Source organism: Hyperolius riggenbachi, chromosome 7, assembly GCF_040937935.1.
Source record: "Hyperolius riggenbachi isolate aHypRig1 chromosome 7, aHypRig1.pri, whole genome shotgun sequence".
Classification (NCBI taxonomy): Eukaryota; Metazoa; Chordata; class Amphibia; order Anura; family Hyperoliidae; genus Hyperolius; species Hyperolius riggenbachi.
The window spans coordinates 6,577,449-6,596,515 of record NC_090652.1 but is presented as its reverse complement, the minus strand read 5'-3'; the positions used below and the strand labels follow the sequence as shown (position 1 = coordinate 6,596,515).

Below are 19,067 nucleotides of genomic sequence, written 5' to 3'. Positions count from 1 at the left end.
GTAAGGAGGTCAGTGATATAAGAAACCACTCCCCCAAATAAACTGTAAAGCATCGCTCCCAATTGTCCCTCTTTTGGAGGGACAGTCCCTCTTTGGGAACTCCCTCCGTCGTCCTCATTTGTCCCCCTTTCAGGACTGATAGACAGATCTGTGTAATATGTGTATTTTATCTACTCAAAAATGTGTTTAATTGACTCTAAACTTTATTCCCATCCTTTACATTGATGCATTTCTTATTTTCAAATGTTAATATGAAGGAAAATGAACCAGTATGGAAAGGACCAGTGTGGTCTGAATTATAAAACAACATATTTTTCTTATGAAATCTTTATAGTATGCGTGACTAGGGGTGTGTCGAGGGTGTGATTTGGGGTGTGGCTTAAAGGTCCCGCTTTCTTATCTCAAAAAGTTGGGAGTTATGTGTAAAGTGTGTCCTTGAATACTGAATTAGCGGAAGTGTCTTTCTGATGCACAGTATTTCTGTGATATAACTGTGCGATCGTGTATCTGTTACATTTTTAATAAAACTCTTTAAAAAGAAAGTTCCCAGCAGATACGCTTTTTGTCACTATATGGCACGTTATTGCAATTTCTCAATACAACGCAAGTCAGATCAGAGCCTGCTGTGATTAGGAGTGCCGGCTCTCAGCTGATGTATCAACAGCTGCTACGTTTCTATTGGCTAGATTTCTTTCACTTCCTGTGACATGGGTACTTTGTATATTATCACACGCCCCCAGCATGTGCTGAGCCAGGAAGTGCCGTCTCTCTGCTGCCCTCACCTGGTGATGTACTGTGTGTCCTCCACGGTGTAGAATCCGCTGGCTGTTCCTCCCTCTATGTAAGAGATTTCATTGTCAAACACCTGCAGGAGACACAAGAGCGGGCCAGCTTGTGAATATGTACAGCACACAGCCCGAGATTCCCACCGATGGTAAATCTGACAGATCGCCTCACCTGGCTGAACTCCTCGCTCTCATCTCCCATCTCCTCCCGGACAGAGCGGCTCTCCGCCCCCAGGTAATTGCGCAGATTGACTGCGTGGATGGCAGAACAGGCCTTCTTGTCTAGTGTGGCCTCCTGACCGATCCAGTAATAGATCTCCCAGTGTAGACCCCCATTATCATCCAGGAATGTCTGCCGAGGACAACAACACATAGCTGTTATAAGTGAGAAAACACAGGCTCTCATCCTGCACTACTCAACATTTAACCACTTCAGCCTAACTGGACGAAAATTTTCGTCCAGTTAGGCTGTGCGCACTCCCGCGGGTAGCGCGCGCTCCCGTGCCCCCGCTGCTGGCAGTTAGCCCAGCGATCAATGAATCCCTTTCACTGATCGGACCCCCCGCGGAGAAAAGCCGCTTTTCTGAGATCAAAAAGTTCCCCGTCTTCATACTTCTTCCTGGTAGCGAGATCGATCGCTCCCAGGACTTTTTGACTGTGGCCATCTTGTGGCCAAATAGCAAACTACACCAAAAAACACTTAGAATTGAATAAATACATTTTCAAACCTTTAAAAACCCCTATTTACCTTCCACACCAAAAATACCCACATACAAGTTTTAATAAAAAATAAAATGAAAAATTACAATAATAATTAAAAAAAAAAAAATAGTTACCTAAGGGTCTGAACTTTTTAAATATTCATGTCAAAGGAGTATATCAATATGATTTATTAAATTATGGGCTTGTAAATAGTGATGGACGCAAATTGAGAAAATGCACCTTTATTTCCAAATTGAATATCGGCGCCATACATTGTGATAGGGACATAATTTAAATGGTGTAATAAGCGGGACAAATTGGTAAATAAAGTACATAGGTTTTAATTATGGTGGCATGTATTAATTTCGAACTATAATGGCCAAAAGCTGAGCAATAATTATTTTTTTCCATTTCTTTCTTAATATTCCTGTTAAAATGGATTTAGAATAAATTAATTCTCATCAAAATGTATCCCCCACAGAAAGCCTAATTGGTGGCGGAAAAAAAAAAGATATAGATCAATTCATTGTGATGAGTAGTGCTAAAGTTATTGGCAAATGAATGGGAGGTGAAAGTTGCTCAGATGTAAAAAAATCTCAACCCTGTAGGCAGAAGTGGTTAAAGCCGATCTCAAATCAGAACTGCCTCTATAAAATAGGCAACAGCATAATCCCATTTAAAGAAAAACATTTCTTTGTTACAGTTGATACGAATCCAGCAATAAATCTGCAGTGTGTCTACTTCCTGCTTTCATGGAAGCAGACATAGGGTTAACCTCGTGTGTTAACAAATTAGCTGCTCTGCCAAGATTCCTGAGCTGACAGAGCAGAGAGATCAAATTAAACTTGTGACCAGTAACCCTTTTGAAACCTTTTTCCCGACCACGTATCACCCCCCCCCCCCCCCCTAGCAATTAATAACTATCGCGAGCAGGGGATCCAGAGGCTCTGTATCTCCTCGCTCTAGAGTGAAGAGATGACCCAGCTTCAGTGGTGCAGGTGGGGCCAGAACCAGCTTGTGCGCTGTAGCTCCGCCTCTTTCTTGAGAGCGCAAGTTCATTAGTATGCAGCGCTCCATGCTGCTGGAGAGGGCCACAGCGTCAGAGGATTCACATAGGGGGACGGCGTGCTGGACCCCATCCGTCAGCGACGCCCCTACGATCAGCCATAATACGCTCGCATAATATTTATATTCCATGACGCAGCGGCGAGGGGTGTGGTCGGCGGCGATCAGAGTGTTGGACATAGTCTGACACTTTGATCTGAATGAGATGTGGATGTGCCGGATTTTCAGCGACAACAGCGCCATCTAGCAGCGGCAGCCAGTTTTTCCCATGTCAGACTATGTCCAATATTAGAGGAAATGGCCATTGTCGGACACAGTATTATAGTAAGAGAACAGAGGCGCCAGCAGGATAAAAGGTAATAAAAAAAATTTAAAATTTGCTGGGAGGCAGTGGTGGACCTACCTCCAAAAAGCAGACCCAAAATACTGTCTGAATTAAACAAATAAATTTATTATTGGTACCCCAAAAGATGCAACGCGTTTCGCAGGCACAGAGGCGCTATTCGTGCTACTGACGAGCTACTGTTTGTCCCCTATCTTATTGCCTGATGAAGCGGGCTGTGCCTGCGAAACGCGTTGCATCTTTTGGGGTACCAATATTAAATGTATTTGTTTAATTCAGACAGTATTTTGGGTCTGCTTTCTGGAGGTAAGTCCACCACTGCCTCCCAGCAAATTTTAAAACTTTTATTACCTTTTATCCTGCTGGTGCCTCTGTTCTCTTACGATAATACTGTGTCCACCCCTGGTGGAGGGGAGACCTACCCCTACTTTCCTGATCTACAGAGAGCGACATCTTAATCCTGAGTGAGGACAGGTCTAATCTCCTCACCTGCATCTACAGTGGTTGCCTAAGAGGTAATCCATGTTTGTGAGTATATTCATCTCACACTTACATTTATCCACGGTTTCCAATACATACTACACTATATTGGGCTCTCGGTGTTTCTTATTTATATATTGTCGGACACAGGACTGGAAAGGGTTAATTACTGGTGTCAGGGATCCGGAGAGGTGGACCAGATGACAGGAGAAACACTGATGAAAATTTGAGTAAAACCTTCAGAAGTTAAAAAGGAAATCAAAATTTCAAGCTATTTATTTCTTAATACATTTGAACTAAAGCGCCGTCAAAGCGCACCAGTCATGGCTCCTCCTCCCTGAATGACACAAAGGCTGACAACAGTGCAAAGCGCACCAGTCATGGCTCCTGCTCCCTGAATGACACAAAGGCTGACAACAGTGCAAAGCGCACCAGTCATGGCTCCTCCTCCCTGAATGACACAAAGACTGACAACAGTGCAAAGCGCACCAGTCATGGCTTCTCCTCCCTGAATGACACAAAGGCTGACAACAGTGCGGCCCTCATGGTTGTGCAGGCCACAAGCCACATACAAGCGTCCTCATGCACAACCATCTCTTAACCACTTCAGCCCTCGTTTTCACTTTATGCATCCGAGCAATGTTCACCTCCCATTCATTAGCCTATAACTACTTATCACAATGAACTGATCTATATCTTGTTTTTTCCGCCACCAATTAGGCTTTCTTTGGGGGGTACATTTTGCTAAGAGCCACTTTACTGTAAATGCATTTTAACACGAAGAATAAGAAAAAAACGTTAAAAATTCATTATTTGTCAGTTTTCGTCCATCATAGTTTTAAAATAGTACATGCCTCCATAATTAAAACTCATATATTGTATTTGCCCATTTGTCCCGGTTATTACACCATTTAAATTATGTCCCTATCACAATGTATGGCGACAATATTTTGTTTGGAAATAAAAGTGCATTTTTTTCCGTTTTGCATCCATCACTATTTACAAGCTTATAATTAAAAAAAAAAATTGAAAGGTTTCATCTTTACATTGATATTTAAAAAGTTTAGACCCTTAGGTAAATATATATATATTTTTTTTTTAATTAAACATTTTATTTTTTTTACATTAAGTTGTAGTTTTACTTTTTGGCCACAAGATGGCAGCCATGAGTTTGTTTACATGACGTCACTCTAAGCGTAACATACGCTTAGAGGGATGTAGGGGGACGCAAGAGTCAGAAAAAGCGAAGCTTCCGAGAGAAGCAGTCGCTTTTTCTGCAGGGGAGAGGAATCAATCATCACCATGGCCCGATTGATTGATTCCTGGGCTAACGATCCGCGGCCGGGAGCGCACGTGCGCGATCAGGCGCGCACATGGCCTCCTGGACGTAGCTACTACGTCCAGGAGGCTTAAATGGTTAAAGAGAGTCTGAAGCAAGATTAAATAAATGATTTTACCTTTTTATTAATGTTCAGCACTATAGCTAGTGCTAAACCGCCGCATCCCCGCAGCAAAACGAAGGGTTTATACCCCCCAAATCCCCTGTGCTAACAGCGGGGAGCGCTTCCTGCTTGAGGCGGATCTTAGGGCTGTAGCTCCGCCTCTTGGTGCGTCAATCCCTGCTGATCGCCGCCTTTCCACGCCCCTCTTAATCTTCCTTCACTGAGAGGGGCGGGGAGAGGCGGAGATATACGCAGATTGACGCACATGGAGGCAGAGCTACAGCTGAAAGCTCTGCCTCCATGGGCAGCAAAATCCACCACCCAGAAAGTCGTGGATTTTGCAGGGGGGATTTGGGGGGTATAAACCACTCGTTTTGCCGCGGGGATGGGGCGGTTCAGCATTCCCTATAGTGCTTAACATTAATACAATGTAAAATCATTAATTTAGTCTCGCTTCAGAGTCTCTTTAAGGTGGCCATATATCTATCCATTTTGCGGCCCCCATCGAACATCTGATTTGATAATTGTATCGGGTGACAATTGGTACTGCAACAAGCATGCCTGATCGATTGAGCATGCTGGGAAATCTCGGGTACGCATCAGTAACGGTGTGTGATATTGCACTGACCAACCAACTCGACGGAATCCCTGGCCGCTGTTCTTCCAAATGTAAATGTGCCCCACTGGTGCCCGTAAATACTCCCCCCCCCCCCCCTCCAAATGTAAATGTGCCCCACTGGTGCCCGTAAATACTCCCCCCCCCAGCTGCTTCCCAGTCTCATCGGCTGCTTCTTCACCGCTAGGTGAATGTGTGACATGAGATACGCACATCATGCTATAGGCGGCAACCACATGGAGCGCTCAAGGTGAGACAACAGGCAAGACCGGCTGGACAGTAGCAGCAGCTGGAGCATGTGAGATATGAATGCCTGGGCGTGGGGTGGGGGTTGGGCACATGAAAATTTGGGGGGACAGCGGCCAGGTGGAGTTACAAGGCCAATTACTGAGATATTTCATGCTGAAATCGATTGGAAATCGGCCTGCAGGCAGCCAACAGATCTCTCTCTGATCAGATTCGATTTGTCCTCTTGGTTGATCTGCCCACACATCGCTAGATTCTCTCCCACATTCAGCATGATATAGCAGTCAGGGCTGTGGAGTCGGTCCAAAAATCCACCGACTCCGACTCCTCAGTTTAGGATTCCACCGCCTCAGACTCCTCGACTCAGACTCCTCTAATTTGCATATTACAATTATGATGATTAACAGTATGTAACGTTAAATTCGTCTCTTAACTGCCAACGCTTAGGAATATTTACTAGACAACTGAAGTGAGAAGGATATGTAGACTACTATATTTATTCCCTTTAGACTAAAACTAGTCCTTGGTAAGAGTACTTGTAGAAGGTACAAACCGGAACAAAGAACATCTATCAGGCCCTAGGCAGTGTAAGTGTGGGTACATGTAAGAGTGGTGTGCAGGTACTCTGCAGGGGAATGAGGAGATTGTAAACAGACAACACCTCTGTGTTCAATGTGCACAGCATTCTCAGTGGATTCCCTGCAGCTCTGTGGGGAGTGCATATGTAGAGTATAGTACTACTGTGTAACAAAGTAAACCTGAGACAGATGAAATTAAAGTTTTATACATACCTGGGGCTTCCTCCAGCCCCCTTCAGGCTAATCAGTCCCTCGCTGTCCTCCTCCGCCACCTGGATCTTCTGCTATGAGTCCAGGTACTTGAGCCAGTCTGGTGTAGTGCGCATGCACACACTCCGCCGCCGGGAGTGTACTACACCTGCGCAGCACTATTGCGCAGGTGTAGAATGTTCCTGGCTGTGGGAGCAGCACGTGGCTGGACTGTGCTGACTGGCTGAATTACCGGGACTCATAGCAGAAGATCCAGGTGGTGGAGGACGACAGCGAGGGACTGAATGGCCTGAAGGGGGCTGGAGGAATCCCCAGGTATGTATAAAGCTTTTCTTTTAATTCGCCTCAGGTACCCTTTAATTCATAGTCACCAAACCAAATTTTAACAATAATCAAATTATTTTATTTCATAAGCAAAGAGAGTGCATACATTTGCATAAATCAGCATCAATGCCAAATTATTTCCATCTCATTGACCATCTCTATTAGTGACACGGCTACACATCAGGCTTTATTCTTACAGCATAGATGTTATTTAGTATATATAAGAGATTCCTGTGTACACATCATATATACAGTCACAATCAGTATATCTGACTTTAAAAATACGGGGACTGCTTTATTGAAGCAGCACAAGTAACTAATTTTGATTGGTTTATTTCATTTTTGTGGACTGAGCACAGCTATTACTGTATGTATACATTATTTTTAATGACTATCATCTGAGAAATAGAACATTTTATCATGTTTTCTATTTTAATTACAGTTACAAATTCATTAGGAGTCGAAGCATTTTTTCCCGACTCCGACTCCAGGCACCAAAAATTGCACCGACTCCGACTCCACAGCCCTGGTAGCAGTCCTCCTCAGAGGAACCCTCACCCACCTTCAGCACAATGTAGCAGTCCTCCTTAGAGGAACCCTCACCCACCTTCAGCACAATGTAGCAGTCCTCCTCAGAGGAACCCTCACCCACCTTCAGCACGATGTACCAGTCCTCCTCAGAGGAACCCTCACCCACCTTCAGCACGATGTACCAGTCCTCCTCAGAGGAACCCTCACCCACCTTCACCACGATGTAGCAGTCCTCCTCAGAGGAACCCTCACCCACCTTCACCACGATGTAGCAGTTCTCCTCAGAGGAACCCTCACCCACCTTCAGCACAATGTAGCAGTCCTCCTCAGAGGAACCCTCAACCACCTTCAGCACGATGTAGCAGTCCTCCTCAGAGGAACCCTCACCCACCTTCAGCACAATCTACCAGTCCTCGTCGGAGGAACCACCACCTTCAGCACAATGTAGCAGTCCTCCTCAGAGGAACCCTCACCCACCTTCAGCACGATGTACCAGTCCTCCTCAGAGGAATCCTCACTCACCTTCAGCACGATGTAGCAGTCCGCCTCGTAGAATTTCCCATGGAAAGCCTCGTCCACCAGGATGGGGATAAAGTTTTCGATCTGCCAGACAGTGATGCCTGGAATCTGGCCTACGTCCTCGGTGAAGAACTCGGAGTAATCTAGATGAGGCTTCTCCAGGCCCTGGTCCCAGCGGCGGGTCTTCAGGTCCGTGTATTTGGGGTCCCCGTTCTCCTGCAGGCAGAGGAATAAGACGATGAAGATGAATAACAGACATCCAGTAATTGTGGACCACATTCTGGTAGTGATGACTCCATAGAGGGACAGAAGTGAGGAAGATGAAGGAGTGTCGAGGAATTGGTCCTCCTCACCTGAATCTTCTTATTCTTCTCCTCGGCCACATCAGACATCCCCTTCAGCACCTGCTTGGCCTGGTCATCCTGGGTGGAGTCCTTCATCCTCCGCAGCCGCATCCTCCTGGCGGACGGGTCTTTTGGGGTGCTGCCTGGAAGGTGATAATATAGCATTAACAGAGTGTATTTTACCTACAGGAAGCATTATAAGGGATATATTCTGATCATGTATATACAGTTTATAAAGAAGAGCCAGTGGAGTGTTGTACCATATTGGCCATCAGTAAAAGCAAGGAGTTTGGAATCAGGATGATACCATTTATTGGCCAATTTAGAGATGAATAAACAGTAAGCTTTCGGCTTATAATAAGCCTTCATCGGAGCCGTTGCCTTTTAAAACCATATACACGAGGTTTCTAAAGACTTACAAAGCTCTGGCCACTCCCACCTGCATTGCCACGCCCCGCCTCAAGCTTGGCAGCCGCAACTTAAAGAGACTCTGTAACAACATTTTCATCCTTATTTCTTCTATCCTATAAGTTCCTATACCTGTTCTAATGTGGTCTGTCGTACTGCAGTCTTTTCTAGTTGCACAGTGGCTGTGTTATCTTTGTTATATGATCTAATCTCTCCTCTGTCGGGCTGAGGCAGTTAGGCTGGAATGTGCTGTGCTACTTGTGATTGGATAGAAGCTATACACACCCTCTCCAGGCCCCCTGCACACTCTGTATGACTCACACACTGAGCTACTCTCAGCGTATAACTTGCTATGTCTTTTGTTTGTAAACACTGGATAAAAATGGCAATTACAAGCCAGGATTGCAGCAGGGAGTGGCAGAAACAGCACAGAGGGGCCCAGGAGAACATAATGAATAGAAGGTACAGATTCTCTTTAAGCCTCCTACAGATGCCTGAATCAAGTTGGCTGATAACGACTTCCTCAGCCAACAATCAGGTGGGTGTGCAGCACCCAACGACCCCCAACGCCCAACCCGCCAGCGATCCGCCAGACGAATGTACTCAACCCCAGTGACGCCATAGTTCACACCGCTCCCCCACGTGATGTCATGCCTGTGCCACTTATCTCCCCGTGCCCCCTCCCCCACCCGCATAGCAACACAGCGCACCTGCAGCTACGCAGATGACACGTGTGTGCTGCCCGGCTCAACGATGTCGCCCAAGAGAATCAGGTCCTGATCACCGACAGAGTGTACACTGCCAAAGCTGAATTTCTGATCGCTCAAACGATTTTTCACTAGAAATTGGACAGTTAGTGGCCACCTTTAACTAGATCTCCTCTAAAGGCTCGCACACACATCCAAACAATCTGCCCAACCACCATCTACCCTTACCTCCGGCAGCGCTGGCAGCAGCGACGGTCGCCGGAGAGGCTCCGGCCAGCCGCAGCTGGTTCTGCAAGGAGAAATCGATGTTGTAGAACTCGGACGCGCGGTCCGCTGGTTTCGGGGGCATCACCAGACTCGGGTTTTCCCGGACGTCAAGGACCTAAATAAGGGCGCAAGAAGAAGACGATAAGATAAGACCCCACGGCATAAAATGCCATTTTTATAAAAATCCCAGGTATAAAACTTTGGCCGTCCAAAATGTATCACAATGTATCAGCATCAAGAACAACCACATCTATACTCACCTAAAGGATTATTAAGAACACCTGTTAAATTTCTCATTAATGCAGTTATCTAATCAACCAATCACATGGCAGGGGATGTTATCTTGGCACACGTTAGGCCCCTTAATGCTAATTGAGCATCGTGTAAATGTCATGGGCTACCTGAGCATTGTTTCTGACCATGTCCATCCCTTCATGACCACCATGTACCCATCCTCTGATGGCTACTTCCAGCAGGATAACGCACCATGTCACAAAGCTCCAATCATTTCAAATTGGTTTCTTGAACATGACAATGAGTTCATTGTACTAAAATGGCCCCCACAGTCTCCAGATCTCAACCCAATAGAGCATCTTTGGGATGTGATGGAACAAGAGCTTCCTGCCCTGGATGTGCATCCCACAAATCTCCATCAACTGCAAGATGCTATCCTATCAATATGGGCCAACATTTCTAAAGAATGCTTTCAGCACCTTGTTCAATCAATGCCACGTAGAATTAAAGGGGCACTATGGCTAATTTATTTGTTTTTTGTCACTATAATATTAATATTTGTATGTGTATCATATTTAGGAACATGTACTGTGGCAGATTATTATTTTTTCACACAGCCAATTCGTTTTACAGCTTTAGAGTCACGTCGGCAGATTTACCACCTTACTGATGCGACTCAGACTAATCCATGTTGTAGTAGGAGGCATCTTTTTATGTTGTTGGAGCTGCCGTTATTGGCCACCCCTCTGGTCAGCTCAGTTAGGATCCTTCCATTTTCCAACTGCACTACTGTGCAGTTACAGAGGTCACCCGAATCTGCGGTAAAATGCTGGATGCGGCCGCTGTGGAGAGAGGGACGCAGCCGCCGTCCAGAGTGGCACGCAACCGTCGTGCTGAGCAGGACGCAGCCGCACGGATTACGCTGCCCGGCAAGGACCCCTGTGCTCTTTGATTCCGCCACTGCCTTGCGCAGTTAAAAAAGAGAAGTCTGGTAACCATAGAAACGGACAATAATAGGTGTCGGTTTCATTGCCAGCTTCGCTACAGGGGTCCTTGCCGATCAGCGTAATCCATGCGGCTGCGTCCTGCTCAGCAGGCGGATGCATCCCACTCTCAACAGCAGCCGCATCCAGCACTTTATGGCAGATTCAGGTGACCACTGTAACTGCACAATAGTGCAGTTGGAAAATGGAAGGATCCTAACTGAGCTGACCAGAGGGGTGGCCAATAACGGCAGCTCCAACAACATAAAAAGATGCCTCCTACTACAACATGGATTAGTCTGAGTCGCGTCAGTAAGGTAAATCTGCCGATGTCACTCTAAAGCTGTAAAACGAATTGGCTGTGTAAAAAAAACAAAGAAATTAGCCATAGTGCCCCTTTAAGGCAGTTCTGAAGGCGAAAGGGGGTCAATTCTGCAAGGAGTTTGTATGTTCTCCCCATGTCTGCGTGGGTTTCCTCCGGGCACTTTGGTTTCCTCCCACAACCCAAAACCATACAGATAAGTTAATTGGCTTCCCCCTAAATTTGCCCTGGACTATGATACATACATTACACAATACATACTGTGAGGGACTAGCATCAACTGGTAGGCTTGGCAGACAGTGAAGCAGGCTCTGACACAGTTTCAAGGTGCAAAACTTTGTGTTTTTATTTCACAGCAAAGTGACACAAACAGTTCGAAGATAGTAAGTCCACAGCAAATGCAAACCTTAATATGCAGCGAGTTTCAAACAGCACTTTCCATGCAAAGTCCATATGAAAGGTGGTAGTCTTTGAATGATGCAATCCTGGATAACTCCCAGCAGTTTTGGTCAGAGTCTCTGACTAGCAGCCATGCTGCTCACACACACTCACCAACCAGGAAGTGATCACCTTTTTTTATGTGTCAGCTGTGAAGCTGACCAGTTGAGGTAAAACCCGGAGTGCAATTCCACCCAGGATAGGACGACCAGAAGCACCCACCCGCCTTGCTTCTGGTCAGCTCCAGCCCAATAATGAGACTTAGCTATTCACATAACCAAGCCACACAAACTCTGGAGCTGCTACTGCATGTAGCGTCGGATCCTGGGTGCAACATACCTCCCATCTACTACCATTCCAGACAAAGTGCATAAATATTTTCTATCCACTTTGTCACATACCTCCCCCCTCTGTTCGAGCCCATGGGTTCGGACACCTTCTGCCATGAGACAATGTGTCCTTGAGAGGGCATCAGCATTTCCTTGCAGTTTCCCAGCCCTATGTTCCACAGTGAACCTGAAGGGCTGTAGTGCCAGGAACCAACGTGTTACCCTGGCATTCTGCTCTTTATTTTTACACATCCAGGTGAGTGGAGCATGATCAGTAATGAGACGAAATTGACGACCCAGGAGGTAGTATCGGAGAGCCTCCAGAGCCCATTTGATAGCAAGGCATTCACGCTCTACAATACTATAATTTCTCTCCGCAGGTGTCAGTTTTCGACTCAGATACACAACCGGATGCTCCTCACCTTCCACTTCTTGAGACAACACTGCTCCCAACCCAACACTTGAAGCATCAGTTTGTACAACAAATTCTTTATTAAAGTTAGGAGTGATAAGCACCGGACCCCTGCACAAAAGGGTTTTAAGATCCTGAAATGCCTTCTCAGCCTCTGGGCCCCAGTGTATTTTACCAGAGTCTTTCCCTTTTGTCAAGTCAGTAATTGGGGTGGCTACCGTGGCAAAATTGGGCAAAAACCTTCTGTAATAACCCACCAGGCCTAAAAAAGTCCTTACTTGTTTTTTTGTTTTAGGCTGAGGCCAGTCTCTAATTGCCTCAACCTTGTTTATTTGGGGCTTTATCAAACCCCACCCTATGGTGTACCCTAAATACCGGGCTTCCTCTAGTCCTACCGCACATTTCTTTGGATTGGCTGTCAGTCCACATTTTCTGAGGGAGTCTAAGACAGCCTGCACTTTGGGCAGATGACTGTCCCAGTCATGGCTAAATATGACTATGTCATCTAAATAAGCTGAAGCAAAGTGTTGATGGGGCTTGAGAATTCTGTCCATCATTCTTTGAAAGGTAGCAGGAGCCCCTTGCAACCCAAAGGGCATTTTTTTGTAATGAAATAACCCCTCAGGAGTGGTAAATGCTGTCTTCTCTTTGGCCTGCTCAGTTAAAGGGACCTGCCAATATCCCCTAGTTAAATCAAGGGTTGTTATATACCTGGCCGGGCCCAACCTCTCAATTAATTCATCAACCCTGGGCATGGGGAATGCGTCAAATTTCGATGCCTCATTTAATTTTCGAAAATCGTTGCAAAACCTCAAGGTCCCGTCTGGCTTAGGGACTAGAACTATGGGACTGTTCCACTCACTGTTAGACTCTTCAATTATCCCCAGCTCTAGCATTCTCTGAACCTCCTCTGCTACTGCCTGTCTACGGGCCTCAGGTATTCGGTAAGGTTTCACACGAACTTGTACATAGGGATCAGTAACAACATCATGCTGTATCACACTAGTGCAACCTGGAAGCTCTGAAAATATGTCTTTATTCCGTAACAAAAACTCTTTAACTTCCTGTTTCTGGGAAGGGGACAGGGTATCAGCAATTGTTACTTCTGGACCTCCCCCACATCGTGATTCCTGTGACACCACCGTAGCAGCCAGGGCCACTCTATCTTTCCAAGGCTTAATGAGGTTGACATGGTACACTTGCTCTGGCTTTCGTCTCCCCGGTTGGTATACTTTGTAATTTACTTCCCCCACCTTCTCAATGATCTCATAGGGGCCCTGCCATTTAGCCAGGAACTTACTTTCTACTGTGGGAATGAGCACGAGTACCCGATCCCCAGGGTTGAAAGTCCTAACTGTTGCTGACCTGTTATATATAGGGCTTTGAGCTTCCTGAGCTCGTTGCAAGTGTTCTCTGACCACGGGCATCACTGCTGCTATTCTTTCCTGCATAAGGGAAATGTGCTCTATTACACTTCTATGGGGAGTGGTTTCTTGTTCCCAGGTCTCTTTGGCTATATCCAGTATACCACGGGGTTGCCGTCCGTACAACAACTCAAAGGGCGAGAACCCTGTGGAAGACTGGGGAACCTCCCTAATGGCAAACAATAGATAGGGCAGGAGACAGTCCCAGTCCCTGCCATCTTTTTCCACTACCTTTTTCAGCATATTTTTTAGTGTTTTGTTAAATCGTTCTACAAGACCATCCGTCTGTGGATGATATACTGAAGTACGTAACTGTTTTATTTTCATAACTTTACACAATTCCTTCATTACTTTGGACATAAAGGGTGTCCCTTGATCTGTTAAGATCTCTTTTGGAATACCAGTGCGAGTAAACATCTGAAACAGTTCTTTTGCTATTGTCTTGGAGGAGGAGTTCCTCAATGGCATTGCCTCCGGGTAGCGGGTGGCATAATCCAAGACAACTAAAATGTACTGGTTTCCTCTGGCAGATTTAACCAACGGGCCCACTAGATCCATCGCTATCCTATCAAAGGGTACCTCAATGATAGGCAATGGAACAAGGGGGCTGCGGAAATGTGGCAGAGGAGCAGACATTTGACACTCAGGACATGATTCACAGTATTTCTTTACATCGCCATGCACCCCAGGCCAAAAGAACCTTTGTAAGATCCGATCCTTTGTCTTTTCAGCCCCCAGGTGACCCCCCAGAGGGTGTTTATGTGCTAGATCTAAGGCTAGCTGGCGAAAAGGTTGAGGAACCACAAGCTGTTCGACCACTTCACTTCGGACTTTTTCAATTCTATACAGTAACTCATTATTAGCAGCCATATGTGGAAACTCACCCTCTGCACCTGGAGCCTGACTCACACCATTTATTACATTTTCCCATGCCCTAACCAGAGTAGGGTCCCTCATTTGGGCAGTACCAAAATTTTCTTGGGAGACCTCCCACTCTGGCATAGGAGATTCACTGGTTGTTTCCCCAGGTTCCCCCATTTCACCTGCCATAACTGTTAAAGGGTAAGATACAGCATCACCTCTGAGTTCCTCATCATTTTTACACCCATTTTGCTCACATACAGGCAATAACACTGGAGGTTCAGATACACATTCCAACTTCATATTGCATTGTTTTTGCCCCTCCCATAAGTTCCAGAAAAGGGGAAAATCTCTTCCCAAAATGACACTGTGTGCCAAGTTTGGGACCACTGCTACTTCATGAGAGGCCACTCCACAGTTTGTTTCCAGGGGTAAAACAGCAGTGGGGTACTTTTTACAGTCTCCATGAACACACAGAACCGATATGTGCCGTTCACCAAGCAGGGTACTCGTTACCAGACTGCCATGGACCAGTGTCACCAGGCTGCCTGAGTCCAGAAGTGCATGTACACTGTTACCAGCAATCTTGACCACAGTCATATGTGACTCAGAGTTCCCCTGGCAGACTGTTAGAGCAAAGAAAGACAGTCTGCGAGCATGGTCACACTCCATAGAAAGCAGACAGTTAGCTGCAATATGTCCCCATTCGTTACACCGCCAACATTGTATAAGTCCTGGGTTTCTAGAGGGAAGTCCCACTCGCTTCCCACCAAACCCTTTAAGTCCCTCTGAAGCATGACGCTCCCCTTCTACACCCCCAAACACCACAGGTTTAGTCTTACCCATTGCCTTGGGAGCTGACGGCTTTGGGGCTGGGGCTCGCTGAGCTGTCGACCAGGCCAGGGATTCCTCAGCAGCAAGGTAGCATTCCACTATCCCAATTAGCTGGTCTGCCGATTTTGGATTCGAATGGCTCACCCATCTCCGTAAAGCTTGAGGAAGCGCTTGCAAGAAACGGTCCATAGTGATCTTTTCCACGATCTGAGGACCTGTTAACACTTCCGGCTCAAGCCATTTTTTCATCAGATGAATCAAGTCGTGCATCTGGGACCTAGGAGACTTTGACGGTGAATACTCCCAACTGTGTACTCGTTGGGCCCGTACAGGCTGCGTGACAACCAGACGTCTCAGGATTTCATTTCTCAGTTTGTCATAATCCTTGGCGTCTTCCAGGGCAAGGTCAAAATAGGCTTTCTGGGCATCGCCCGTCAGAAAAGGTGCTACCAACCCTGCCCACTGGGTTTTAGGCCAGGCCTCCCTTTCTGCAGTCCTTTCAAACGTATGCAGGAAGGCCTCCACATCATCATGCGGTGTCATTTTTTGAAGAAAACAACTAGCTCGGATAGAGCCAGCATTGCCCGCGACACCCGCTTGGGCCTCTGAGTTTCGCTCAGCAAGTTTTTGTACAACCTCAGTCAGAAGCTTTCTGTCAGCCTCTGCAGCTGTAGCCAGTCTTTCATACATTTCCTTAGATTGCTCCTGCATAGCTGTTGTTTGCTGCTGAAGGACTGCATTAGTTTGCCGCTGTTCAATAGTAGCCAGTGCCAACTGCTTGACTAACTCCTCCATTCTGCTGTACAGATTCTCAGTCCAAGGAGATGAAAACAATTATTGATGGCACTGTCCCTTTAAGAGCACTGCATTTCACTCTGCCACTTTGCCCGCATCCGAGCATCAATTGTGAGGGACTAGCATCAACTGGTAGGCTTGGCAGACAGTGAAGCAGGCTCTGACACAGTTTCAAGGTGCAAAACTTTGTGTTTTTATTTCACAGCAAAGTGACACAAACAGTTTGAAGATAGTAAGTCCACAGCAAATGCAAACCTTAATATGCAGCGAGTTTCAAACAGCACTTTCCATGCAAAGTCCATATGAAAGGTGGTAGTCTTTGAATGATGCAATCCTGGATAACTCCCAGCAGTTTTGTCAGAGTCTCTGACTAGCAGCCATGCTGCTCACACACACTCACCAACCAGGAAGTGATCACCTTTTTTATGTGTCAGCTGTGAAGCTGACCAGTTGAGGTAAAACCCGGAGTGCAATTCCACCCAGGATAGGACGACCAGAAGCACCCACCCGCCTTGCTTCTGGTCAGCTCCAGCCCAATAATGAGACTTAACTATTCACATAACCAAGCCACACAAACTCTGGAGCTGCTACTGCATGTAGCGTCGGATCCTGGGTGCAACATACCTCCCATCTACTACCATTCCAGACAAAGTGCATAAATATTTTCTATCCACTTTGTTACAATACATAGACATAGGACTATGGTAGGATTAGATTGTGAGCCCCTCTGAGGACAGTTAGTGACAATATACTCTGTACAGCGCCAAGGAAGATGTCAGCCCTATATAAATACTAAATATTAATATTTACGCTAAATCTTTGCGCTCCCTACTTCTTATGTCTCGAGATCATACTGCTAACAAGACTGCATACCACAGACACTGGAATTGGACTAAAGTTGGCCATAGACTGGTCGATACAGCCAGCAGATAGAGCTCCTCTGATCATTATCTGGCCCCTCCCCCAGGTCTTCCAGTGTCTGAATGGATGACAGTACCATGTCCCTTCTCCTCCCACAGCTCAGAATGTTGATAAGTAGCGGTGCTAGCAGCACCAGGTGACTCTGCCATGGAGCTTTGGCCATAGTAAGGGCTGGTTCACACGGGCGTCTGCTGAGCTTTTGCTTGGCATTGCGTTCAAACGCCAGCGTTTAAAAGCTAGCTTTTGAAAGCTTTTGAAAAGCGTTCAAGGCTAGCAGTTCTGGTCTCTGCTATTGTTTCCTCGCGTTTACTGCCTCTGAAAGCAGCATGTTGCTTTTGAGACTAGACGCAACGCTGGGATCTACTGCCAGGCTTTCATGAAAGCCTGCAAAAGCCAACTCTAAACGCTCCCATTCACTTGCATGGGATGGCAGTAGATCCCAAAAAACGCTGCGTCTGAAACGCTGCGTTAAACGCCACAAAAACGCCCGTCTGAACCAGCCCTAAGTTTGGATGAAATCTGGTTTTAACAGACTATAAGTCCCCCACCTCATCTAGCCTAACCCTCCCCCTCATGCCATACCCTGGCCCCGCCCCCTGCTACCGCCCCTAATCCGCCCTCACCTTTTTTGCCTAGTCCTTGACCATCTGTGCCCCCTCCAGTGTTCCTCACCATAGCTTTACCCTTTAACCCTTTCAGATCCACTGCCAGTGGAACAGTGGACCAGTCCCACATACCCCCTCCTTCTGTGCAACAGTTAAAGGAGAACTGTAGTGAGAGGTATATGGAGGCTGCCATATTTATTTCCTTTTAAGCAATACCAGTTGCCTGGCTATTCAGCTAATCCTCTGCCTCTAATACTTTCATCCATAGGCCCTGAACAAGCATGCAGCAGACCAGGTGTTTCTGACAAATTAGACAGATATGACAAGATTAGCTGCATGATTGTTTCTGGTGTGATTCAGACACTGCTGCAGCCAAATAGACCAGCAGGACTGCCAGGCAACTGGTATTGTTTAAAAGGAAATAAATATGGCAGCCTCCATATACCTCTCATTACAGTTCTCCTATAAGGTCCACTTTAACTTGGGAGAAGAGGGCCCTGCCAAGCAGGCTGACAGTCTAAGAGGAGGGGAATAAGGACACACTAGATGGCTGTGGTGTGTCTATCCCGAGGAGGAGTCTCAAAAATTACAGGAAATTACTGGTTTGATTTGGAGTGCAGCAGAACATTTTAGAGCAGATTTGATCAAAATGCCTGAATCCACCAAAAGCAATTGTATTAGTGGAACTGTGAACAGCCACTGTTATTCTAACCTATGGCTGAGACACCCTATTTATTGTACAGTGCTGCGTAATATGTTGGCGCTATATAAATCTAATAAATAATAATAATAATAACCCCCTCAACCCCCGGTCTGCCCACTGTCCTGGCCTGTCCTCCTTGAGCGCGGATAACTTAGAAATAGTATTATCCGGATTCAAAATGTCTAACTTGTAAATTCTGAACACTTACCTGACATCCAGTATCTAAGTCAGCGGTAACACCACAGAATCCCGCGCCGTAACCTCTAAGCCAAAAGGGGCCGGTCACACAAACATTTAATCCGGTAATGAAATTCTACAAACTTACAGCACTGGTTCTGCTCCCTGAATTTTCAACAATTGCGAGTTCCCCAGAGGACTCTGTATATGAAGGGAGAGTTCCGGCATCGCTCTCTGGGAAATGTAAGCTTCCTGATTAAGCGACAAGTCATTAACTAAATGGCTGATTTCCTGCCATTATCTGCAGAGTACTCCCAGGACATCGTACGCTGTACAGCACAGCAGTATTATCTGCAGAGTACTCCCAGGACATCGTACGCTGTACAGCACAGCAGTATTATCTGCAGAGTACTCCCAGGGCTTTGTATGCTGTACAGCACAGCAGTATTATCTGCAGAGTAC

The 19,067-nt window shown here is 46.3% G+C and overlaps 1 protein-coding gene across 1 annotated transcript in view; it reads right to left on the bottom strand.

The window, feature by feature from the left end:
• The window catches only part of FLII (FLII actin remodeling protein), a 107,614-nt gene that overhangs the window by 35,421 nt on the left and 53,126 nt on the right, over positions 1-19,067 (bottom strand). Inside the window, exons 11-15 of the mRNA XM_068243531.1 lie at positions 9,529-9,682; positions 8,195-8,328; positions 7,845-8,057; positions 958-1,137; positions 783-865 (exon numbers count right to left, since the gene is read on the bottom strand). Coding sequence (XP_068099632.1) covers positions 783-865; positions 958-1,137; positions 7,845-8,057; positions 8,195-8,328; positions 9,529-9,682 — 764 coding nt within the window. The remainder of the gene's footprint in view (positions 1-782; positions 866-957; positions 1,138-7,844; positions 8,058-8,194; positions 8,329-9,528; positions 9,683-19,067) is intronic.